This window comes from Sphaeramia orbicularis, chromosome 11 (genome assembly GCF_902148855.1).
Source record: "Sphaeramia orbicularis chromosome 11, fSphaOr1.1, whole genome shotgun sequence".
In the NCBI taxonomy this organism is placed as follows: Eukaryota; Metazoa; Chordata; class Actinopteri; order Kurtiformes; family Apogonidae; genus Sphaeramia; species Sphaeramia orbicularis.
In genome coordinates this window covers 5,856,990-5,884,105 of record NC_043967.1, presented here as the reverse complement: position 1 = coordinate 5,884,105, position 27,116 = coordinate 5,856,990, and the positions used below count along the sequence as shown (strand labels likewise).

Genomic DNA, 27,116 nt, shown 5'->3' with positions numbered 1-27,116 from the left:
TGAAAATCCCTCCATAACTTTTTGAGTTATCTTGCTAACAAACAAACAAACACGCATGCACGCAAACACACAAAGCAAAGTGATCACAACATCTCCTGGCGGAGGTAATCACCTGCTAAGGACTGGAATACTCACATATGCATATGGGGATGTTTGCTGACCACTGGTTGTTGTCTTGGCAGGATATGGTTTTCTCTCCAATGAGCTCAAAGCCAAATTGGCACTCGAACCTCAGGATTCCTCCATTTGAAAAGCTGTCTCCTTCCCGTATTCCATACAAAGGTGTTCCAGGGTCACCACAGCTCTCTTTGTCTATTTCTGTAAAGACAAGTGTTGTAGAAGTAGACCTTAACCAGTGTTGGAGATCAAGTCAGTCAGTGGTGACCTAACATCATCAGGTCACTGAACAGACAGTGTCTCTGTACTGAAAAAACAAACATCTGAGACAGAGGTCGAAGGAAACAAAACCATTAAATCACAATAGTTGCTTTTCCATTGACCCTCAAACTGTGTCAATATAACTTGTTCATATAAATTTGTCTAATGGAAAAATGACAATTTCGCCTAAGCTCTTGTTTTTCAGTGAATAGTTGTTGTTGTTGTTAGAGGTGTTTTTTCGTAGTTAAATTGGTATATGACACAAAACTGTAATGGAAAGACCTTTGAGTTCAACTAGAGTTACATGACCACAACAAACAGATGCTGATGGATGTTAGAACAAGAGAAGACGAAAAGGTTAAACCCAAACGTGTGGATATGTGTGGACACACCAGGAAGTCCAATCATTTTAGAATTTAGGAGATAGAGGGGTAACGAGCATTCTAGATTCAAAACAATGCAGATTTATGTCCATGTCTATGGGATGACTTCTACTGACATCTACCAGAAGAAAGAAACTAATCAGCACATTTGGGATTGAATGGAAAAACCAACATTACACACTTCTGTTTGGAACACATTTAGGAAATATGGGGAAAGTTTAGCTCAGATGGACGATGGAAAAGAGACTAATGAAGATTTTTTAGGTTTCTGATAAAAAAAATTGTCTCTTTCAAAGTGACGTGCATTTCATAGTTTTCATTGTTAATGTTGCATTCCAGTCCTGGGAGATGGGAAGTTTCCGACGTCCAACTTGGTCAAATGCATTGTAACACCTGTTCGAGCCAGAGGTCCTAGTTGCAAAGTGGGGCCAGATAGAAGTACCCCAACCTTCCCGCAAACTACAATGTGATGTCAGAACAAGAATGGTGGTGCACAGTGTGCAAGTTCACAATGAAAAGAAACTTCACAATGTCTAATTAGCTCATCTGTCATTTTGCTCCTTCCATCTTGTTTGCATATCTGAGAACACTGTAGTCTCCATAGTCCAAATGCCTCTGCAGTATCAAAGCAAACAGGGGCTTAGAGATGCCATCTCCATATCTATTGTTGATGTTCAACATGGATCACCTGGAACATTTTGAGGTGGGATGGAGTTAGCTCCAAGTCAGATATAGTCAACGTCCCAGGACTCTGGAATGCAGTATAACAGGACATGTGAATAAAAGCTAACCCTATATAGAACTGGTGGAACTGAGACCTGTTTCAGGTGATAACCAGCTCCATCAGATTTGGACACCTCCAGGCTGATCTGCCTTTCTTCACCAGTGGTCTGTGGGTTTGACTAGTGCTGGCTTTTTCTATGCAGAGGCAGATGTCCTGTCCTTGGAAATGACACGACACAAATCACTTTTATTTTAATACTGCCATAGTTTATATAGTGTTTGTCAATTTGAAAGTCAATGTTGCAAGTCAAGAAAGTTGTATTTTGTCAAAATGATAGTGAAGCATCATCAAGGTTAGTGTGAAACATCTCCTGTCTGGTGTGACAGACATTGTCAACACCAACAGGGCCATTATCTCGACTCCTTCAAACTCCATTAAACTTCCTTAAAGCTACTAAGGCTCCGTTCACAGAGGGTCTTAGTGCACAATTCAGATTTTTGGGTGAAATCTGATTTTTTGTGTCTTGGTTCATATTCCACATTAAATACGACTTCTATCAGTTTTGAGTCTGAACTGAATGTGACCCTGAAGTGACCCACATGCACAAAAGAGGTCCTGATGGAATACGTGACCACGCAGACACACACTGTGTTTACAGAAGGAAATATGAAGGGATGCAGAATGGTGACGTTTGTCGCATTTCAGTGATGTAAAGGTCAGATAAATGTGACCTGGTCGTTCAAACTTAAGTCACATTGCAAAAATATCAGATACATATTGAATTTGAAAAAATCTTTTCAAATGTCTTTATGGTTCAGCTTAGACCAGATCCTCCACTGGTTGGACTGGTTGCTTCAGAAAGCTCCATAAATATGCAGAAGGCACAGCGCCCCCTCCTGTCCGATGATGTTCTCTGTGTAAAGAAGCTCATTCTCCTGTTGTGGAAGTCAAAAGACCCCCCAGCTTTTAAAGCCTGGATATCAATGATGATGGACAGCCTTCAGTTAGAGAGGATCAGATACACTCTGAACCACAAACTGGACGAATTTTTGAAAAACTGGAAACCAGTGAGTCATATATGGAAGGGCTGGACAGTTCAGATCCACTGTATGAGCAGGAGTCCACAGTGGAGCACTACACCGATCTGTCTCAGTAGCTCTGGGGTTGGGGGGGGGGGTATGTGAGATGTTAAATTGTGCTTGTGTTTTTTTTTTTTTCTTTTTTTTTCTTCTTTTCTCATTCTATGAATGCTGTTTTCTTTTGTTTTTATTTCTGAATGTGCATTTGTTATGTTGATATCAAAAATGAAGGATAATGTTCCAAGCAGGGGATCTCCAATCTGTACGATGATAAAGCTTTGCAATAAACATATCTGAAACAGAGTTTGAAAAAAATCAGATCAGTGCTGTTCAAACTGTCTTGAACAGGTAGGATACAGGTCACATATGGACACATGTGTGCAGTCTGAACACAGCTTAACACAGTTGTATTGGTTTTATTACAGAGAAAACTGATCAGGAATCCATATTAGAACCACTACAGAATTGGACTGATGTAAATGGTATCCATTGTGGACTGTTGTGTTCCCGTCTCTAATCCTGCCTGGTTGTCTGTGTTTGCTGTCATGCTTTAATTCCTCCTCCACTGTTCACAGATTTCTGCTGCAGTAGAACCTATCCTTGGCTGAACATCTCTAGTCCTCTTCTGCTGTGTCAGGTGAATACTTCCACTTCTTAGTCCTCATACCCTGGAGCGATCCATTTGTCTGAGGCTCCTACCCCCAGGTTCCCACATGACCAGAACACCAGAACACCTCATGTTAGATTCATTTGGGTCCATACCGTCCCACTGATCCTTCTTTGATTCTGTAAAACTGTGTGCATGGTATGGGTTGAAATACAGCCTGTTCTTCCCATTCTTCCTCCTCTTCATCCCCCTGTTCTCTCCTCCTGTTTCCGGTGTTATTTACAGGAGTAGCCCACGGTGGGAGCTCAGTGTGTGCTTTGTGTGTGTGCCACTTCTGCTGGGAGTCTATGTATGGGTGTGTGTGTGTGTGTGTGTGTAAACCCGCGTACGTGTTTGTGATGTATTGCATTAATTTCCATCATGACATCGTCTTTATGAGACGTACAGACTCGACCAATCACAACCTGCCTAACGCAGATGGGCGTGCACAAATACACGCATGCATACACACACCTTGCAGAAGAATGGAGAACAAATTGCTTTGGAGAGAAAACAGGCGTAGACTCTCACACATGCACAAACACTGTACATACATATATACAGCACCCACACACACACACGAACCCCCCCCCCCCCCTTAACACACACACACACAAATAATCCTATTGTGCTTGTACACACAAACTGGACAGTTTCATAAAGGGGATTAGGATGCAGAAAGTGCGTGCGTGTGTGTGTGTGCGCTACTTTAATATTATGTTTGTGATTGCAGACGGAGCCCAGTAGGGTTCAGTCCTCTGATATTCCATTATTTTCATACATTTGTACATTGAATGAACACATGCACAAACAAAAACACACACAAGAGGAATGGAATTGTGCCTTAGATCTCAGAGTCGGGCAAGAGATTTTAGGTGGATAATTATATTGGAGAAACAATAGGTTTATTGGCTTTTTGTCTTCTGTGACTACTCTATAATTGATGTTACTGCTTGGCCATGAATAGTGACTGAACACTGAATGTGTAGTTGTAAAAGAACACACATGGGCTCAGACAGGGGCTCAACAACGACATTCAGGACAGAACTATTCTAAGGAGGTGCACGACGTCAAGAGCAAAATTAAAAAAAAACAAACAAAACATGTTATTAGCCTGTTTAGCAGACAAACTGACAACACATTTTTCTCAAATTGCAACATGATATCATGACTGTTTCGGGGGAAGCCATGGCATAGAGGGCTGGAGAGTGGGCTTATGACCGAAAGGTCACTGGTTCAATTTCCTGGACTGATGGAGAGTTGTTGGCTGATGTATCCTTGAGCAAGGCACTTAACCCCCCCCATTTTGCTCCTCAGCCACCTAACATGGCAAGCCCACAGCTCCTAGCATGCACTGTGTGTGATGCATTACATAGTGATGGGTTCAAGGCAGAAGACAAATTTCAGTGCGTGGTACATGTTTACGTACGTAACAAAAACTACTACTGACAAAATAAAGACTCTATTATATTTGATTCTGTTTTAATTGGTCTCTTATCTGTATACCTTATAAGCTTTCTGCATGTATGTTCACACTGTTAGTAGCCCCCTGTCCAACTACAATCGATGTGTTAAACACCACACACTGAGGGTTTGGGTTATGTGAGTTATGTCTTGGCATAAATTGACACACGATCAAATGGCGTTGAGTAACACGTGAAAGGTTGAAAATACGTACATATAGCATGACAAATGCCATAAGAACTGGTGTGACATACAATGCCATTTCTTGAGATCAGTCTCCAAAGTGTCTCAATTTGAACAGGAAGTGATGTATTCTACGTACTGACCACATGTTCTTTTCTGGGTCATGTTCAGCCCAACAGCCATGTCCACTTTGTACTCCACTCCTCTGTGCTCTGTCACTCTCATTACCATGACCAGGCCAGTGGTTCTTTAACTGCAGTACAGTGACTCGTTGGACTGTCGCCACTAAAAGTGTTGGTTAGTTCATTAGAAACTGCAGGAGTTTAGCAGCTGAATGTTAACCCATCAGAGTCCAGTGAGTCTGGGTTCCGGGTGGGTGTGGTTCATCTTTAACCTTTAAAGACCCAAACGTCCATATTTAACCCTTAAAGACCCAAACGTCCACCTACAACCCTTAAAGACCCAAACGTCCACCTTCAACCCATTGAGACCCAGACATCCACCTTTAACCCTTAAAGACTCAAATGTCCACCTTCAACCCATAAAGACCAAGACGTCCACCTTTAACCCTTGAGGACCCAAACATCCACCTTTAACCCTTAAAGACCCAAACATCCACCTTTAACCCTTAAAGACCCAAACATCCACCTTTAACCCAAAAAGACCCAAACGTCCACCTTTAACCCTTAAAGATCCAGACGTCCACCTTTAACCCTTAAAGACCCAAACATCCTCCTTTAACCCTTAAAGACCCAAACATCCACCTTTAACCCTTATAGGCCCAAGTTTCCACCTTTAACTCAAAAAGACCCAAATGTCCACCTTTAACCCAAAAAGACCCACATGTCCACCTTTAACCCATAAAGACCCAGACGTCCACCTTTAACCCTTCAAGACCCAAACGTCCACCTTTAACCCTTAAAGACCCAAACGTCCACCTTTAACCCAAAAAGACCCAAACGTCCACCCTTAACCCTTCAAGACCCAAACGTCCACCTTCAACCCATAAAGACCAAGATGTCCACCTTCAACCCATAAAGACCAAGACGTCCACCTTTAACCCTTGAGGACCCAAACATCCACCTTTAACCCATAAAGACCCAGACATCCACCTTTAACCCTTAAAGACTCAAATGTCCACCTTCAACCCATAAAGACCAAGACGTCCACCTTTAACCCTTGAGGACCCAAACATCCACCTTCAACCCATAAAGACCCAGACGTCCACCTTTAACCCTTAAAGACCCAAACGTCCACCTTTAACCGAAAAAAACCCAGACGTCCACCCTTAACCCTTCAAGACCCAAACGTCCACCTTCAACCCTTAAAGACCCAAATGTTCACCTTTAACCCATAAAAACCCAAACATCCCACTTTAACCCTTAAAGACCCAAACATCCACCTTCAGCCCTTGAAGCCCCAAATGTCCACCTTTAACCCTTAAAGACCCAAACGTCCTCCTTTAACCCTTAAAGACCCAAATGTCCAACTTTAACCCTTAAAGGCCCAAACGTCCACCTTTAACCTAAACCATTTACTGATCTAAACTGTTTAATACCTGTTGATCCATTAATCCTATCAGTCCATGTCAATAATTGGTGTAAAATGCAGTTCTTCATCTTTTCGTGGTCATCAGATATGACCATATTTGAACGTTCAGGGGCTCCATAGTTACCGTGGAAACACCGTCATCTCTCCAACACTGATTCCCCAGTAAAACCCATGGAGTTGGATCAATGACAGTGGATGGACACACTGGGTTTATGTTCAGTTAATGACAGATTGGACTGAAAAAGGCACTGTTTATTCAGTTTGATCTGTTTTTGGTGTGATAACCCTCAAATAGAATCTCAGCAGGATGATTACAGTATATGATCAGTAAAATAAATATAGGAAAATACCTGATTTTCACTGCAGAAAATGCAAAATGGAGAGGATAATATTTTGATAAATGGTGATAAATCACTAAAGAAAGGATTACATAGAGAGAAAACTTAATTTGGGAACTGACACAAAAGTATTTCTGGGTCTTTCTGGGTTAATACCAGCACATTGTTTTTCCTCCTCACAGTTTATGCCGTATGAATATTTTGTGGTCTGGTTGTTGAAGGTTTGGCCTCATGATGATCCCTGGTTTGTTATAAGATAAGTGATGCTGCTGCTCTGCTTTACCATTAAGACACATTTAAGAAACATGAAGATGTTTAAAATATTAGGGGATGTTAGCAGCCATGGTTACAGAATAAAAAGGATGTAAGTAGGATGTCTATTATGCAACGTGTGCACTGTGTTAAAAAGGAATGAGAAATCCAGCATGTCTTATTAGCTGGTGGTTGTGTGAATGTGTGACCTAAAGGGAGTGGCTCAAATTGACTTGTTCACACTGTCGACATCAGCGCAGTTGGTCTGTTGAATGAAAATGATCTCATTTATTACACTCACTATCCTGACATTTCTCTTTCTCTGTCTCTCAGGTTTTGAACCGGGTGCTGCCGAGCTTTTGGAGATTGATTTGGAAAGGAGATGTGTGTATAAGAAAGACATCAATTTTCTGTCCTCATTAAATCACACAATCCCCGTCGGCTCTTGTTACATAAAGTGGACAAAATGTGTCTTTCCTCGAAGGTGCAGCTCCCAAATACCTGGGTCTTCCTGTAAATTGGACGTTAGGATCACAGATAATCACTTGGTTGGTTTCTTTGATGTGAATGCGGTACGGACACAGATGACACCATTTTGTCGAACAAAACTTCTCCACTTTCCTGACCTTGTGATTCCGTCATCACTGGTGATTTTCTAGATTTCAGGATGCGCCTGTTCCTACAAATAATCCTGCAATCATCTGAAGGAAATGTCTTTTACGCGAGTCAAATACTTGAGTCACTTCATTTTGAGTTTGAGAACATCATGAAATACATGAGCAGCTGAATAAATGTTGGAGTAGTGAATGAACACTGGCTTGAGTAGTTTTTATATTAAAAAAAAGAATAAAACCAATGCACGTCTATCAAGACTACACTTAAGAAAGGTTACAAAATCATTTCATTTAGGTTGAAGTCAAATAAAAACAGGTGTATAAAACCACCTGGAGCTCTTTCCTGATCATCCTTTGTACCTCATGCTTCTTATTAAGTTCTTTGCTCAATCCAACAACAACCAAAACAGGATCATGTATGTTACACGTTATATGTTCTAATTCAGTCCATTTAAGGCTTTTCTAAGCAGACAGATGTTAGGGGGGGGGCTACAGAAGAGCCCATTAATCAAGGTTGAATCAAGGTTAATTCTACTATTGCAAATCAGAAAGAAACTGAAGGGTGTTGAAAATGCAAAGGACAAGAGAAAGCAGTGAGAATGAAGTGTATTAGTATTGAGTATTGACTTTTAGGTCATTGAAGACATTTTATGTTTTGTCTGGTTCACTTTATGTCATTTGAAAAAATATGTCCTTTCATCTAAAAGACATTCAAGAAAAAACTGAGGCCAAAGGCAGTCTGAAGTGGACTGTGTCCAGAGGTATAGTGGACAGAGGTGGACTGTGTCCAGAGGTATAGTGGACAGAGGTGGACTGTGTGCAGAGGTATAGTGGACAGAGGTGGACTGTGTCCAGAGGTATAATGGACAGAGGTGGACTGTGTGCAGAGGTATAGTGGACAGAGGTGGACTGTGTGCAGAGGTATAGTGGACAGAGGTGGACTGTGTGCAGAGGTATAGTGGACAGAGGTGGACTGTGTCCAGAATCATCAGTATCTGTATGGTTCTGAATTCTCTTGACCATGTCCAAAACTAAATTGTAGTTTTGGGAATCACCGTTAATGCTGAAAAGTACAGTGAGATTTTGGAACATCACATGCTGCCTTCAAGACGACAACTTCCAGAGAATATTTGAGGACCAGGCAGAAGAACATTCTACAAACATGAAGAGGACAAATATGTCATCCAACTGTTCTGTTGTTTTGTTTTGGTTTTTTTTTTAACAGCTCAAAGATTTGAATAATCACTCTTTAAAGTTGTAATTTTAATTAAACTTACTGTTCCAACTGTTTAACTGTACTTTCTTGAATTCCCTAAGCTGTGTGTAGATTGAAAGGTATGGAATTCATTATGATGACATAGATTATCATAATAAGAAAAACAGTACATTTTTACTCTGAAGTCTGACTGAATGAATTTCCCATTTCAAAGCAGTTCAGTATCAGTAACAGTGGTAGATCTGTCCAGGCTGGATACCAGGAGTCAATAATTCATGAGCAGAAAATGAAAAGTTGTTTACAGTTTTGTGATTAAGTAAACCCTGCCCTTCACAGGTTACCTCTGGAGTACACATCAACATGCACACACACACACACACACACACACACACACACACACACACACACACACACACGCTTTGGCTCACCCTAATACTAAGGTTATTGACTGTAAAATTGAACAACATTTTTGGTTATGTTGTGAATGAATATTTCATGAACTCATATTTCATGGTGTTTTTCAGCTGTTCTGAATGAAACCCTGTTAGCGTCTTGTGATTTAGGGAGTACTGCTCAGGACCTGGACTACAGCACTACTGCAACAAGACTGACATCCCATGAGTGCTGCAGGACCACACACACATCCATAAACACATGGTACAGGTCATTGAAGGCCAGTGAAGAAGTGGAAGAACTGCAGAATATTCAGAAAATGTCAAAGAGAATGTGTTCTGGTAATTAGGACATGGAACATTCTTTTCCTACAGTGAAGTCATTTGAATAACACATGAAAAGGGAGTCATTTAGAATCATTCCCTGTTCCCAAATATGTGCATGTTCTTAATCCGTCCTGTTATTATTGTGAAGTATCTGAGGGAACATGCTCCAGTGAACGGCCTCCTGCTTTGTTTCTGACATACCCCATGGATCAGATGATGCTTCCATTAGAACCTTTGCTTTCTACTGCACTGTGTATGACACGGTGCATTCAGCCACTCACCCTGAACATTCAGAGCGCTATATTAAAAAGGACACAAAGGTTCTTTACAATATTCACTATTTACAGCTTCAACATGTCCATAAAATCTGTCTGAATCACTGTATAATGTTATAGAATCTAACATGCTTCTGGACCTCACTGAGGCACAGGATTGGCCCCATATTTTATGTTTGAGGAAATTACCAAAAATAGTCACTTGCCTGATTAAGGGTTAAGACAGATTATTGTTTAAACTAAGTTGAAAGTATTGGTTGTATATGTGGTAAAGCATTGGCTGCTGGTGTTTCACATTATTAGAGCTCACATCTGGATCACTTGTTCTCAAAATAAGCTGCAAATTCTGACCTAGAAAAGGGAAGACAAGAATATGTTCTAAAAACATGGCTGACACTCTGGCACTGCCAAGATATTTATTCTATCAGCATTTAAAACAAGAAAAAACAGATTAATATCCTCAAAATAAGTAAATTTCCCTTTGTTGAAAATCACTTTTTACAGTCCTTCTTCTTCTCAAATATAATAATAATAATAATAATAATAATAATAATAATAATAATAATAATAATAATAATAATACATTGGTTTGATATAGCATTTTTCTAACTACTCAAAGACGCTTTACAGTAAGCAGCCAAGGGATGAACACACAGCAAACGGGTAAACAGATACAGAGTTAATACTAAAGGGCAAACAAAGAACAAATACAGAGACAAATACGGAAAAAGAAAACACACAAGAGAAGGTAGATGAGGGTGGATGAGGTGGAACAGGTAGTCAGTTTTCGAATGATGATCTGAAGAGGTGAGATTTGAGTATATATATATATATATATATATATATATATATATATATATATATATATATATATATATATATATATATATATATATATATGGCCTGTAACTGTACTGCACTGCCTTAGTACATTTACATGGCATTATACATTTAAATGAATTGGGAAAAGACTGCTAGCTCGATGCTAACTTGAATGGGAAAATCCATAGACACGCTAATGATTAGCATGTACAGATTAACTTAAGACTTACATACATAGATTTTTATCCAGCAACAAAGGTTCACATCAGAGATATTTGATACTATACATTCATACAACAACTGAACATAAAATACTCACAGACAAACATTTTTGGGGCCATACAAACAGAGTGAAAGAAATGTGTCTGTTAGTTCCTTCTTATGTCCGAACTGACTATGGGAACACCGCAAGGACAAAACATATGTTAGTGCAACTTATTCTGACCACTAGAGGACCCCTTTGAACAACTGAACAACACATATTATTGGGCTTATTAGTATTAGTACTTATTAGTGGGCTTAAGACTCCTGTCAGTCACTCTCAAGCGGAAACTGGTGGGGACATAAACATGGAGAAAAATAGCAGGCTTTTCCATGGACATTTTCATTTTAAATGTCTTCAGATGGTGGGGTTGAGAAGGACATAGTTGTTTGGAAGCACTGACATGTGGAATTATTTTTATCACTGGAGTACTTCCAGTCTGAAATATCACTTAAAGGCAATACACGCTGTTGATGCCATCAACCCCCCCCCCCCCCCCCCAAAATATAACTATGCATTTAATCATGATTAATTGCAGAAATCCACACACACACACACAGCTTTACCAAAATGGCACAGTATGTTGTGAAAAAGAAAAAGGAATCAAAGATGTTGTTTGATGTGGAACTGTAAATCCGCGCAAGTTCCACACAGACATACTGAACACATCAACCCGAAATACAAAATAGCATCTGATATAAGATAAAAAAAACAAAAAAAAAACCAACAACAAATGTGATGTGAACCTGGAAGGAAGAGACTGAAGACCGTCCACCATCATTACAGTCCTGTTTGGATCAGTTCAGGTCCCGATGAAAGACAACAGCGAGGAAAGAGATGGTGATAAGACGGATGCTGTTTGCCGCCTATGAGCTACTGTAGTTCTAAAACACTCACACTAGCTCTGTCTGTTTGTCTGTCTCTCTCTCTCACGCACGCTGTATAACAGAGGAATAGAACCTGTAGTTGGACGTTGAAATTATATAAAGTTTAACTTTCGTTTCACGCCAGCATTTGTTACATTAGTTATGGATCCCCCACCCCCGGCTCCGACCGAAAAACAAACAAACAAAAAAAACATCCCCCCGACAAATCGCACCCTGGATGCAGGCGCACACGTACACACAGTGTCCTAAACAGTTTGTTATCTGTCCAAAAATAGATAATTTGGTTAATTTTTTGTTGTCAATGTTGTTCTTCAGTTTGTTTAAAGAGAATACCAGTTTGTCCTCTTGTTAATGTTACACTTCATGTGGAATTTTTTTGGTATTTTTATGCAGAATGTGAACTGACAGAACTGTGATTAGATTTTTGTTGTTTGTTCAAAACTACCTGTCAGGGAAAAGTGAAATACTAATGTTTAAAATACATTTAGTAATATTAATAATTTATTTTATTTTCTATTTGATTTATAGCAGCAGAATTATATTCCTGTTTTTCTATATTCAAATTTTTCAAAAAATTGGGGGAACATTTCAAAAATTCATAAATGTATTAAAAGTATTTTGAGGGGTTTTCTTTCATCAGAGTCTCTACTGGTAGAAACTCCGAACCTGCCAGTAGAAGGGTTAGGGTTAGGGTTAGGGTTAGGGGTTAGGGTTAGGGTTAGGGTTAGGGTTAGGGTTCGGATTGGAGTTTCTACCAGTAGAGACTCTGATCGGAGTTTCTACTGGTAGAGACTACGATCGGAGTCTCTACTGGTAGAATCGCCGATCCTACCAGATCGCAGTCTCTACCCTGACATATACAACAGGTCCCAAAGTGACTTGGAATATATATAATATTATTGAAAAGTTAGTGTTATTTAAGTCAATTTGAAGCCTTGGTCCAATGTTAAATATACACAAGAAAAACAAGGAAAGCATGCAGATGAAAAAACAACATATAAACAAAGACTTTCAGATGAGAAATGGAAGAAAATGGAAAGGCATAAACATGACAAACACACCTGCAGCCATTCAGCCCCTCACAAAGACACAGTCATATATGGACAAACCCATCAGAGCAGGGGTCAACTGGACTATAAAAACCCACCTTGACATCTCTGTCTCCTATAAAACACATCACATATTAAAAACCATAAAAAGCAGATGAAAAACCTAAAATAAAATCTGAAAAGTAAAAGCTGACATTATACCCTGGTGATGGGTAAGAAATGAAAAGAGGAGAGGAGGAGGAGAAAAGGAGAGGAGAGGATGTGACCAAGGGCCTGATTTACAAAGATCACAAATAACAGGCACAAATTTGCTTGCCCGCACTAAAACATGCACATGCTATTGATTCGCGTGTCACGAATGATCAACTCAGATTGTACAAATGACAACAGGTGCAAAGTCTTGGAGACCGCCCTATTTAAATGAGGATGTTGCGTGTGCTATGCGCTTTGCGTGCATCATGGACAAACGTAGAAGGACAAAATTAAATTTGAAGGTTCGGAATTGGAACTGTTAGTGGAACAGGAAAATAAACATAGCACAGAGTTGCAGCAAAGAAATCTGATCTGTGCCAAAGTGAATGAGGTGGGTAAAGCCAGAAGAACAGCTGAGGAAGTCAAGAAAAGATGGCAAGATCTACATCGGAGAGCAAAGGAAAAAGTTAGCTATAATAAAACATTAGCAAATAAGAGTGGTGGTGGACTTTGCAGAGGAGAACCCCATCTACAGTTGATTAGCAGGTACATCTGACATTCCGGGATGAACAGATCACTGGACTTCAAGGATATGATGCACTTGAGACAGAAACCACAGACAAAGGTCAATCCATTGGCACAAACACGCATTTCTGTTATTTCATACATACAATCTGGTCAGTCAAAGCAAAATTATGTAATTGAATTACCCAAAATCCTGCTGTCTCCATATTCGCCATCTCTCAATTTTGAAAAAAGAACGTTATTTCTCAGAATGACAGAGTCGTGCGCTGACCCTGGATATTTTGCCACGACGTTTGTAATGACCCTGTTTGAATCACAAACAACCTGCACACTTAAAGAGTGTGCATGTTAACGATTCCTGTAAATATGTTTGTGGTCAGAGGGGAGGCAACCTCATAAAAGCTATGTTTTGTGGCATTTAATGTATCCCAAGTGCATGGGAATTGTATGTGCATGCCCATCCTGCACAACATGGCATTTAGAACTTGAGATAGTCGGCTGTATAAACTGCTGTGGGATACACCAGCACTAATGGAACAGTGACTGTACCGTTAAATGTACCATAGGAGGAGTTTAGTCATAGAAGGTACTGATGAGTCCCCCTGAGACTGGACCCAGATCAGCCCCTAGAATATCTAGAAGTTCTCCAATGGCATTGTGGGTAGGACATACGTCTATATTATTTGTTTTTCTGTCATTCCATAAATGTTGCTGTGATCAGAACAGATTGGTTCTGGGCATTGTCTTTGGTTGGGCCTAAGCCCCGCCTCCTCAGCCAGTTTATGGTGAAGCTGTTCCAGTTCAAACCTGCCTTTAAGACCAGATAAATATTGACAATAAATCAGCCACCACAACCAGTTTCAGGTTTGGTCAGTCACATTTCACTAAATAAATATTTACATCTACTCCTCCCAATAATTTTGTGTGTTCGGACAGAAAGGCCCATATTTTATATTTATCAAGTCAAACACACTAAATGGGTTGGATGAGTTATTTTGACCATTTGACAGACACAACCCTCGGTACACGTTCAAACCTTTGGTAAATCAGGCCCCAAGTGACGTAAGTCATTGAAGAAAGTTATTCCTTTGATATTAAAGTCTTGACTTCAATTTAGAAACATTTTTAAAAAGGCTCAATAATGTGAACCCTTTCAAAATACAACATTTATTCAGTGTCCTTTGTAGTGGAAATCAGGACTTACTAACCCCCATTTTTAACACATTAGGGAGCAGAGGGCTGAGTGAGGACACAGAGAAGATTTTGTCAAGAATTGTGGAGGGAGATTCAGATTTGGAGCTGTCTGAAGATGAGGTGGAGGAGGGACAGAAGCAGGAAGAAGATGAAAATTCAGAGGAGGACACACAGCCATTGAGGAACTGAGCCTGGAAAATGTGATGTCACCCATCGTGTGCGGTGGATCAGGAGCAATGTGTAAGCTAGGATTTGAAGTTTATTAGTACTGCAGTGTGTAGAAAGGGAAATGAAGTTAAGCCTACACAATACATACACAGAGGGACAGTACCCAATCATTTAACAACTTGATTTGTCAAACCACTGACCCTGTTGATTCACATATTAATACATTTGCTAAAACTGCACTCAACTCATATGTGTCCTTTTTTATCACTTAGGTTTTAATCCTGTTGTGGAACAGAACAGTTCTAATGACAATGCTGGACACGTCCATCAGAATTGGAAGTCCTCTGACTACTTCTAACAGTACATAGATGACCAAGTTTTTACAGAAATGTCAGAGCAAACAAAAACAACCGGGAAGTGTTCAATCCTGGAGGAAGTCTAAACATCACACCAAAGGAGCTGAAAACCTTCTTTGGCATGTCTTTGTACATGGCATGCCTCAGGTACTCCAGGATTCAGATGTACTGGGCAGCAAAGACAAAGGTCCTAGTTACAGCAAACGCAATGAGTCGAGACAGATTCTTCAAAATCAGGGAGTCCATCAAAGTCATAAATGATCTTCATGTCTCTAATGAGGAGAAGAGGAGTGATCTCCTCTGGAAGGTGAGACCTCTCTTAAACAGCACAACATGGCCGCCTCAATCTGGACAGGGAAGGCATGTGTAGATGAGCAGATGATTCCATTCACAGGCCGGTGTCCTATATGGCAGTTTGGTCCAGGAAAACCAAACTGGACTGAACTGAAAGGGTTTGTCCTTACCAGTCCTAGTGGTCTGGTACTGGATTTTGAAGTTTACAAGGGCAAGAAGCAACTTGGAATCGGAGGCAATGCAGTTGCTCGGATGGCACAGTCTCTTCCAGGAGGAACGCACCTGTACTTTGACAAGTATTTCACCTCCATCAAGCTCCTGGACTGCTTGAAAGCAGATGGTCTCCTGGGAACAGGGACTATTATGAAGAACCAAATTCCTGCAAATCAAAGATGCCGGATGACACCAAACTACAAATCAAGGAAGAGGTCCATCTGAAATGGTTGTTAGAAAACCATTGGAGGCTGCCATGGCAAAATGGCAGGATAACAAGGCAGTCCTGATGTCCTCCACTGTCCATGGGATAGAGCCCCAGGACAGTAACATGAGGTGGTCATCAAAAGAGAAACGCCATGTTCCTGTGTCGAGACCAGCTGTGGTGGCTGAATGCAACAAGAACATGGGAGGCGTTGATTTGTGTGATGCACAAAAGAATGGACCATCTGTACAGCCGGACTGGGAGGACCTGGGAACAACAAACAGCTGGATCCACAACAGGTCAGACCACCAAGTCTCTGGAAAACCAGAAAAAGAGAGGCTGCAGTATTGTGACTTGAAGCTGCTGCTGCCGGCTGAAGAGGTGATTGTTCAGGCTTTGGGAGGGCAGCAGACTGACAACGTGGCCAGTGATGATGATGATGAGATGATGAAGAGTATGTTCCAACAAAGAAGAGAAGACCTGTTGAACCTCAGCCCAGTGACACTGTAAAAAAATATGGGGCACTACATTTGCCAAAGATGGAGGAGGCAGCACGTTCATCACAGTGGAGAAGAGAAAGGGAAGGGAAAACATATGTCAGGTGCATCAAATGTAACATGTATGTGTGTGTTTCAAAGACTAAAACTGTTTCCTGTTGTACCATGTATGATCTGCTGTTGATGTGACATAAAAACAGCATCAGGTGAATATGGAGTGTACAGAAGGCAGTGCGTAAAGAAGTTATTTAAGTATTCAAACATTCTCAGGTGTTCTGCTAACTTTAAATTCTTATTTATGTAAAAATTATATCCTGGTTCAAATCTATATTATTCATGTAACTGTTTTCATCTATTTTAATGTTCATGAAATGAAAAGAACTTTTTTAAAAGAATCCCATATGAACATGAATTCAGTATCAAACAAGATCCAATGTCCACTACAAGGGACAGTTAATTTAAAATAATTAAATAATATGTTTGAAAAAATAAATGTTGCAACATAATTCTTTCATCCACAATACTTAAATAAATTATCATAAAAAATCAAAAAAGCAAAACATTTTTTTTCCTCTGGTTCTCACTTTTACACTATTGTTATTGTTGTTATTTCTTTAGAAATATTTTTATGCATACTTTTACACTGTTATTACACCCACCAGGAGGTATTGTGATCGCTTTGCTTTGTGTGTTTGTGTGTTTGTTTGTTAGCAGGATAATTGAAAAAGTTATGGACGGATTTTCATGAAATTTTCAGGAAATGTTGATACTAGCACAAGGAAGAAATTCCAAATTTTGGTGGTGATCGGGGGGGGGGGGGGGGGCAGGTCTGTCTTGGTAGAGGTCTGCGCTCTCCGAGTGCTTTTCTTGTTGTTATTTCTGTATTGATGTTTTTTATATACACTTTTATACTTTTTGTGGTTGTTTAAATAAAGCACAACTGTTTGTCATTTTCAAACATGTCTTTTTTTCCCTTTTTTTTTCCTATTCAAATAATTGTTTAATCAAATCAAAGAAAATAATGAAGAGATTAATAAATTACAATTATAGCTGCAGCTATAATTGGAATTATGGATCTGTGAAAGGGACACAGCCGTGTACAGAGCAACAGGCCAATTCTACATTTCTGCATAATCTGTACATTATATTTACAGTTAACCCCGGTGTTAATAACACAAAGCTAATGTTGGAACTGATGCCTTCTGACCAGTGTAGTGGTCTGGATGGACCATATGTGCCCCTGACCGGCATCTCAAAGGCCCTCTGACACTTCCTGTCCGATGTACAGGTGTCTGTACCTGCCATATTCCTGGTTAAAATGTGGCTTTCATGAGTAGAAGGTGAGTGGGGGCAAATGAGCATCTGTGCCTATTTCACTTGGCAGGAATCACATGGTATTCCTAAGTGGAACAGAAGGTTTACTCTGTGTGGAGTGTTGAATCCTGCATCAATCCAATTGGCAGCTGCTGCAGCTGAATTATGGAAAGAGATGGTGGAGCTCAAAAATCCTACTCTGTGGCAGCTCAAAAAACCTCAGAAGAAAGACAGACATGTTGGTGAAAGAACAAAGCCTCAAAGATCTGACAAAGACTCTTAACTGGAAAAAACACAGATTATACAGTAACAAGGAGTGGAGTATAAAGGCCAAAGCACCTCTAAGGCCCAACCCCAATTCACCATTTAGCCCCTTCCCTTCCATTATGCACGTTCACGTCAAGGGGTAGGGGTGTCCCGATTCTCGATGAGTCAGAGGGGAGGGGGTAAGGGGGGAGGGGTGTTTGACCCTCCAAATGTAGATATTTCAGGACCACACTCCAAACACAGGGGTCTGATAAATCTGTCATAATTCAGTTCCAGTCATCGGTCAGATGGAGGTAAACACAGCAAAAAAGAGCAGAAGTGACCAAAGAAACACACAAATGTACAGATTTATTTCAGAAACCACTGAATCATGTGATCGACTGTTTAATGTTGTTTCAGTGTGTTACAGATTACATTTCTGTGGTTTGTGGTTGATACTCAAAAAGAGATGTCCAAAGCCAGAGACAGAGACAGTTCCAGTTGCTGACGACATGGAGAATTCTGTCACAAACAAAGTTAGAACATCTGTTTATAGTGACATCAATGACTGATGATGACAGAACAGGTCTGGAAGGGTTGGACCATTTCAGAGAAGAATGATTACACCACTACCTGTTAGAACGGGGTTTGAAGGGGGAGGGGCAAGTGCAAGGGCCAAGGGGGGAGGAGTGAGGGGGAGGGGCTGAGGGGTGAACTGGGATTTAGGCCTAACAGTATCATACCACTTGGACACAGATCAGTGGGTTGTTTTTCTGACAGCTGTTTTGAATGACATGTTTCTCTTTTATATGTAATTTTACAGTTGGTCAGTGTGAACAAAATATATTAGGACCAATGACGTCTGAGGGTTTTTGACAAGATGTTAACAATCAATGACGTTGAAATAATTTTAGTTCAGGTTCCACATTCAGACCAATTTGATCTAAAGTGGATTGAACTAGTAAATTAATAACATAATAACCTATAAATAAGGACAACTCAACATTTTTGTTTTAGTGCAAAAAAGTAAAATTGCATGAAAACATTCACATTTACAAACTACCCTTTCACAAAAAATGTGAATAACACAAAAAAATATGACCAATCGCAAATGTCTTAATATAAATCAATGTAATTGTACCAATATTGTGTTATTCAGTGTTTTGTGTATTTGTAGGTGAGTGATTCTCTGAAAGTGGTCCTAAAAACAGGACAGAGGGGTAAAACATTCAAACAGATGTAGACTAATGTTACAAAGCAGGTTTGGAAGAACTTTGGGTCTATTTGAAAAATAAATATTTACCGAGATAAAAGAGAAACTATTTGTCAGATAAAACACATTTTTATATTATTTTACATTATATTTAATACAAAAATCCACATGTAACATGGTCAAAAGGACAGGAAATTACACACTACAATTTATTTGAATATCTTTTTATCCTATCACTGGTACATTTTAGGAATCGTAGTAAATATTCAAGACAGAGTGTTTCACTAAAATGACCGCTGTTGAAATATCACTAGTGATTTATACATGTTTGAATGTTCAGGTTCTGTATGTAACACCAGTGGACACGATGGGTTCCACATCAAACATGGAATGAGACTGAGATTGATGAAAAACCCACGTGTGGATTAGAAAAACACTAGGATCGACACATTTAACACAGTGCCTTTATTTATAGTCTATAGAGGACCATTTACGCACATGTTTTCACATCTAATGCACTGACACTTAGGGAGATTTAATGTTTGGGTCCTATTTTTGGATCCAATATTTGATTATAAATTCATTAATTATGGGATGGCTCATTTATCTGAGGTCATCATTAGGTCCATCCTGGGGGGAAATATGCCATTTACCTTTTATTATTGGGTCTAAAAAGACAGAAAAGTGACAAATACTAAAATACAAGATCCAGATCCACTGTGATCTATATGTCGTAATCCACATGTAAATGATAAACTGAGGCAGAATATTATTAAAATTACACTTGTATTTCTTATGACATTTCAGGTTGTTTGTGTTGTTCATATTTTTACTGAAACTTCGTGGACGTAAACATTGTACTGGTCCGGTCCACTTCAGATCATAATGAGCTGGATGTGGCCCCTGAACTAAAATAAGTTTGACAGCCCTACTTTAACAAAACATGCATTACCATTATACAGCCTAAACTAGCCACCCAACAGGATATTATTCTGTCGATGTTGTGTCCATTTCACACCTGATGTGCAGCTCTGACTCTGTTTGATACTGTTTGATATTTGGGAGTGAACACTGACATTACCATGTTAACACTTTGTGATGATGTGGCCACGTGCACTTTTTGGAGCATTCACAATTTTATTTCAGATAAGAGATTTCACTAAACTCCTGATGCTTATTGATCTGCATTATTTAGAAAACTTGGATGCTGTTATCCTCTATTATCATTATCAATCTGAAATGATATTTATGACATTTACTGTGCATAAATGAGTAAAACAGGGATGTTAAACTCAATTTAGTTCAGGGGCCACATTCGACCTAGTTCGATCTCATCTGGACCAGACCAGTACAATAGAGGCATAACAGCCTTAAATAGTGACAACTCCAAACTTTTCTCTTTGTTTTAGTGTAAAAAATATCATTAAATTATGAAGATATTTACATTTACAAACTATCCAAACAAGAAATACGTAAACAACCTGAAAAACCTGGAAAGTGTTATTTTAACCATGTTATCTCTGAACTTATCATTTCTACAAATGCATTATACGGATCGGATCTGCAAAAGCACAAAACATTTAGTAACAGGCAGAATATTGTTAAAATTGCACTTAATTTTCTTTAGTTGTTCATATTTGTTCAGGTTATTCACATTTTGTTGTTAAAAGACAGTTTGTGAATGTGAATGAATTTGCACTGAAACTAAAATTGGAGTAGTCATTATTTAAGGCTGTCAAGCTTCTATTGTACTGGTCTAAATATGGCCCCTGAACTAAACTGAGTTTGACATCCCTGTTTTTGAGGAGGAGCTAGAGAGGGTTGTCCAATAACTGAAGGGTTGGCAGTTTGAATCCTGCTCTCTCCTAGTCATGTCTTGTGTCCTTGGGCAAGACACCTAAATCCATTTTGTGGATACAGGTGTAGTTTACCACCACCAGAGTGTGAATATGAATGAATGAATGAATAATGCAAAGTGCTTTGGGTGCCTGGAAAAGCACCATAAGAATCAGAATAGAATATTGGAGTCATTATTTATAGGTTATTATACTATTAATTTACTTGCAAATTCATGTTTGACACCTGTGGTATTGAATGTAATGAATGTTTTGTCAAATACCAACAACCAAAAGCAATAACGTTCTAAGCAGTCTATCTATCCACCCTGACATATTCCAGGAACTACAAATCTATCAATGTGCATTTTTAAGGTTATGTATTTAAACACACATAATTGGCCCAACCTATACAAAGAAAAAAAAAAAAAAGGTCAAAAATCGTCTTCAGTAAATCCTTAAACATTATCTTTATACTTGCCCTGGGGATGTTATTGAGTGATTTGTATTTCACCTTTCCCTTATTTTAAGTTAGAAATGATTCTATAAATATATCTTATTGAGAAACCCTGACACGCACTCCTGCATTAACACATTCAATATCTTTTCCATCACACAGAAAGTGAAAATAAATGACTGACACGCTGTTTTATTGTTGCTGAGCTCAAACCATGGAGAAGATTTAAGGTAATGTTATCCTTTGAAAGTACTTAGGGAGTATACAGCTCAAATCTAAACACACACACACGCACACAAATATATATGAGGCTCTAAAACCTCAATGAAACTTCTGTATGTGTTGTGCAAAGAGATATATAAGCTTATGATAAATTCATTTATTCATAGAGTTGACAGAAATTCGCTGAAACTTTAATGCAAATGGCGTGGATACTGTTTGTGGTGCTGCCTTAAATCGATAGCTATGACATGTTATGGTTCAGACTCCACTGATGGATCGCTCCACACAGTCTGTGCGGCTGCATGTGTGTCAGAACTGCTGTGATTTGTATGCCTTGTAAAAAAAAAAACAGAGCAGAGTCCAAAGTGTTGCCAGGTTGCTGACCTTGGCTTTAATAATAGATGAATGGTGACAAGAAAAAGACGGGGAGACGGTGAAACTGAGAGACAGGGAAATGCAGGAAAATAAATAAATAAAAAAAAAAGTGAGACAGATGGGAGAATGCTGGGGTGAAAAAGGAGAAAGTGAAGTGGTCAGTGAAAGAGTGCAGGTGCAGTAATGGGTTTGAGAGGGAGGATGGAGACCCAACAGCAGTGCATTAGAGAGCAACTAAGAGAAAATATTGTGATTTCAGAGAGAGAGGAAAAGACAGAACGGAGGAGAGAGACACAACTAATGAGGAAAAATGGGATAGAGAGGCGGGGGGTGGGGGTGGGGGGGCAGTGAGAGGAGTGAAAGGAGGGAGAATGAGAGGAGTGAAAGAGGTGAGTGACTCGTTGGTATCGCTTCGTTGGCTCAGTGATAGAAGACCTGTCCAACACACACACACACACACACACACACACACACACACAGTGGATAGTGCATGGGTGACTTTGCAGCAAGGCTAGAGTTACTGATAATGTTTATATTTCATAGCCAAGGTCTGTGGGATGCGACTTTTGGAACACACACACTCCATAGTGCCCCCCACATCCCATCCCATCCCACCACACCACCCCCCTTCACTCTCACATTTGTCAAAAACACATACATCTCACATAGTCAGTAACACCTCTGTCTGGTGGGTGACGGAGCCTGCACCCAGAAACAAACACATTTATCTTGGTAGAATATGGGTCTGAGTAAGAAAATACACATTTAGGATTAAGGTCAATGTTTTTCTTGGTCATTTAAGAATATTTGAAGTCACACTAAACATACTTACATATATAAACTACATTACATGATCAAAATAACTCCACACCACATTTGTGTGTAGGGGAGGGGAGGGGGGTTACAAGTACACGATAAAATGTATTATTTGTGTTTTTGCTTTCAAACTGATGCTAAATTATGTGCAGATGTTTCATTTGACAACAGTATATAGAATAGATATTTGGGTTTGGTGCAAATATGCAACAAAAGGCATAAGGGTCATATATGATAAAGTAATAAAACAGATTTTCCCATCTGAGGAAATAGAGATTGTTTTATTGATGCCACTAAAGTATTTTTAGTGTCCTGACCATGTAGGATGAATTGTCCTAATGTGGAACACTTAAGCTTTACATTATTATTATTATTATTATTATTATTATTATTATTATTATTATTATTATTATTATTATTATTACATTATCATATTGGTGTAATATACTACAGAAGTTCAAAATACAAAAAATGTCCCACATTAAGGCAATCCACCCTACGTATTAAATATGCCCAAACAGGCATTAAGGGACTACATACACTTATCTGGGCTGATTCTGTCATGGAAATGGTTTGAAGCACATTTGCGACAGTCAACATTAATGGGTTACATTGTTCTGGTCGGACCCACCAGGCCTGATTAATTTCTTTGGCAGTTTAAGTCCAAAATGACATTTTATATCATCAAAGTCACAGAGCAACACTTAGTGCAGAAGGTTAGGATTAATCTGTGAGTCTGTAACCCTAACCCTAAAGGCCCCAAACACATACTTGACTCCGCAGACATGTCAACGAAAAGCTACATTTTTACGACTGTGCAGACTCCGCGTACTCAGTGTACCACTAAATGAATAAATGAGTCTTTGATACAGTTTATGTGTTGAATACAACGTACACCATCATTAAACCAGTTTCAAATGGTCCAGCCATCCTGAATTCAACAGAGACAGCTCAGTCCCTGCAAGGAACGGCTTCAGACCATCATGCACATGCGATGGGGTATTTCTATGAGCATGGATGCATTTAAATGGTTGTTCTGTCCATTAATTTTTCTATAGATCTCTTTAGGGAAATAACTCTGGCAAAATGAATGAGGATGTTGCAACCATTGCAAACCCCAAAGAAAATGTCCTTTATGACTTCGAAGTTGGTTTGACTTCTAAACAATTTTTAAACATCCACTTCTTCACCTACTAGTGTGTTTCAACTAAACCGTGGCTCAGTGGACATTATGGCTCAGACTACGTCATGGAAGGCAATGAATCAACATTTCAGGTCTTAACTCCTGAGACCTGGGCTCTTGTTTGGGATGCAGTTTTAATTTCTCCTAGCTACTTGGGATTAGATGGACCGCATAAAAATAAAAACTATGGTATTGTATTTACACAGGAAGTATGTTTTGAAAAAAGTATGTCCTCACATGGGGACAATGGGTTTATTTTACTGCATAACCCAATAAAGTCACAAGTGTTTAAGAAAGTATAAAACTATTAATTTCTATGAAAATTGTTGTACATAAATAACTGCATGTGCAACATGTGAATTCATGTTTTTTCCCTCCATACTCCTTCATGTCCTTTAGTCTAGTGCTGTCTGTCATGCCTATTGGCCAATGTATTCAGTTAGATGACATAAGAACACATCACTTTTTAAAGTTAGAAATACATAAACAAGATATAACAGAACTGCACAAGGACATTGGACCTGGAAACAGGAGGTCAAAGGTCAACTATGTTCAATATTCTTCTGCTCCATGCACAGCGTAAATGTGGTGCAGATATGTGAATGCATTCTTCAGATAATGACATTATGTTGTTGAATGGACAGATGGACAGACGACAAAACAATTATACAATACCCCTTTGGCCAGAAGTTGGACGAGGGGTAAAAACTGTCCATTTAAGAATAAAACTGTTGTTTTTTTTTTCAGTGCCTAAACATACTTATGCAAAAATGTAATCTGCAAATAAACAGCTTTTGCTCCTTTGTCCAAATCAGATATGTCCTTTTGTCTGCCACATGTACTGGTCTGTGTGAAATGCTGTGTAACTTTTGCATTTGGATTGAAAACATAGGAACATGTTACAGGTCACACATCATACACAAGGTTTCCCAGAACAGCCTGTAAGACATGGGTTTGTCAGACTGACCATCTCCAGAAGATGTGCAGCAGAGGTTGTGCAAACTGAGGCCTGGGGTACTGGACTGATCTGTTTGGGTGATGGGCCTGGTTAGAACAGGTGTGCAGTCTCTGTGTGTGTGTGTTCAGTGTCACTGTCAGACCTGCTCAAAAGTACTTGAGCCACTGTCATGCAGAACTCAAGGAACTGTACTATGTCCTTTCTTGGTGTACCACATTCAGTGTTGTCATGGCGATACAACAGCCAACTGTTAGCTAACGCCAGATGATTGAAGTGCTTCAGTACCTAATTGTCCTGACTGAACTTGTTGGTTTGGTCACTCATTACTCTACACTTACTCATCATCCTGTCTACCAAGTCAACCCTGACCATGTTAGGGTTGCGTCACATGACAGTCACATGTCATTTGTCTTGGACCATCATACACTGCAAAAACTGAATGTATGACTTAGATAAACTGACTTGAATTTGGAATATTTATCTTGAAATATCATTTCTTTACTTATTTAGACTTAATGTTGTTCAGATTATTTAACTTGCTGGAAGAATGTTCCTCTTGTTCTACCACTGAGATATTACAACTAATTTAAACAATATTTATTATAAAACCAGCTCCACGGTTGGAGGATGAGTATGGAGGACACAGGAACTGTTTATGGAGAACACAGGAACTGTTTATGGAGGACACAGGGACTGTTTATGGAGGACACAGGGACTGTTTATGGAGGACAGATGGACTGTTTATAGAGGACACAGGGACTGTTTATAGAGGACACAGGAAGTGTTTATGGAGGACACAGGAAGTGTTTATGGAGGACACAGGGACTGTTTATGGAGGGCACAGGAACTGTTTATGGAGGACACAGACTCTTTATGGAGGACACAGCAAGTGTTTATGGAGGACACAGGAAGTGTTTATGGAGGACACAGGGACTGTTTATGGAGGGCACAGGAACTGTTTATGGAGGACACAGACTCTTTATGGAGGACACAGGAAGTGTTTATGGAGGACACAGGGACTGTTTATGGAGGGCACAGGAACTGTTTATGGAGGACACAGACTCTTTATGGAGGACACAGCAAGTGTTTATGGAGGACACAGGAAGTGTTTATGGAGGACACAGGGACTGTTTATGGAGGACACAGGGACTGTTTATGGAGGACAGATGGACTGTTTATGGAGGACACAGGGACTGTTTATAGAGGACACAGGAAGTGTTTATGGAGGACACAGGAAGTGTTTATGGAGGACACAGGGACTGTTTATGGAGGGCACAGGAACTGTTTATGGAGGACACAGACTCTTTATGGAGGACACAGCAAGTGTTTATGGAGGACACAGGAAGTGTTTATGGAGGACACAGGGACTGTATATGGGGGACACAGGGACTGTTTATGGAGGACACAGGGACTGTTTATGGAGGAAACAGGGACTGTTTATGGAGGACACAGGGACTGTTTATAGAGGACACATGAAGTGTTTATGGAGGACACAGGGACTGTTTATGGAGGACAGATGGACTGTTTATGGAGGACACAGGGACTTTTTCTGGAGGACACATGAAGTGTTTATGGAGGACAGATGGACTGTTTATGGAGGACACAGGGACTTTTTCTGGAGGACACAGGAAGTGTTTATGGAGGACACAGGGATTGTTTATAGAGGACACAGGAACTGTTCATGGAGGAGACAGGGATTGTTTATGGAGGACATAAGGACTGTGTATGGAGGACACAGGAAGTGTTTATCGAGGGCACAGGGACTATTTATGGAGGACACAGGAACTGTTTATGGAGGACACAGGAACTGTTTATCGAGGGCACAGGGACTATTTATGGAGGACACAGGAACTGTTTATGGAGGACACAGGGACTGTTTATGGAGGACACAGGGACTGTTTATGGAGGACACAGGAACTGTTTATGGAGGACACAGGGACTGTTTATGGAGGACACAGGGACTGTTTATGGAGGACACAGGAACTGTTTATGGAGGACACAGGGACTGTTT

General features: G+C 39.7%; 1 protein-coding gene across 1 annotated transcript in view; it reads right to left on the bottom strand.

Annotated features, from left to right (window-relative positions):
• The window catches only part of LOC115428800 (CUB and sushi domain-containing protein 3-like), a 965,368-nt gene that overhangs the window by 271,286 nt on the left and 666,966 nt on the right, over nt 1-27,116 (bottom strand). Inside the window, exon 13 of the mRNA XM_030148025.1 lies at nt 136-318. Within this exon, the coding sequence (XP_030003885.1) occupies nt 136-318 (183 nt within the window). The remainder of the gene's footprint in view (nt 1-135; nt 319-27,116) is intronic.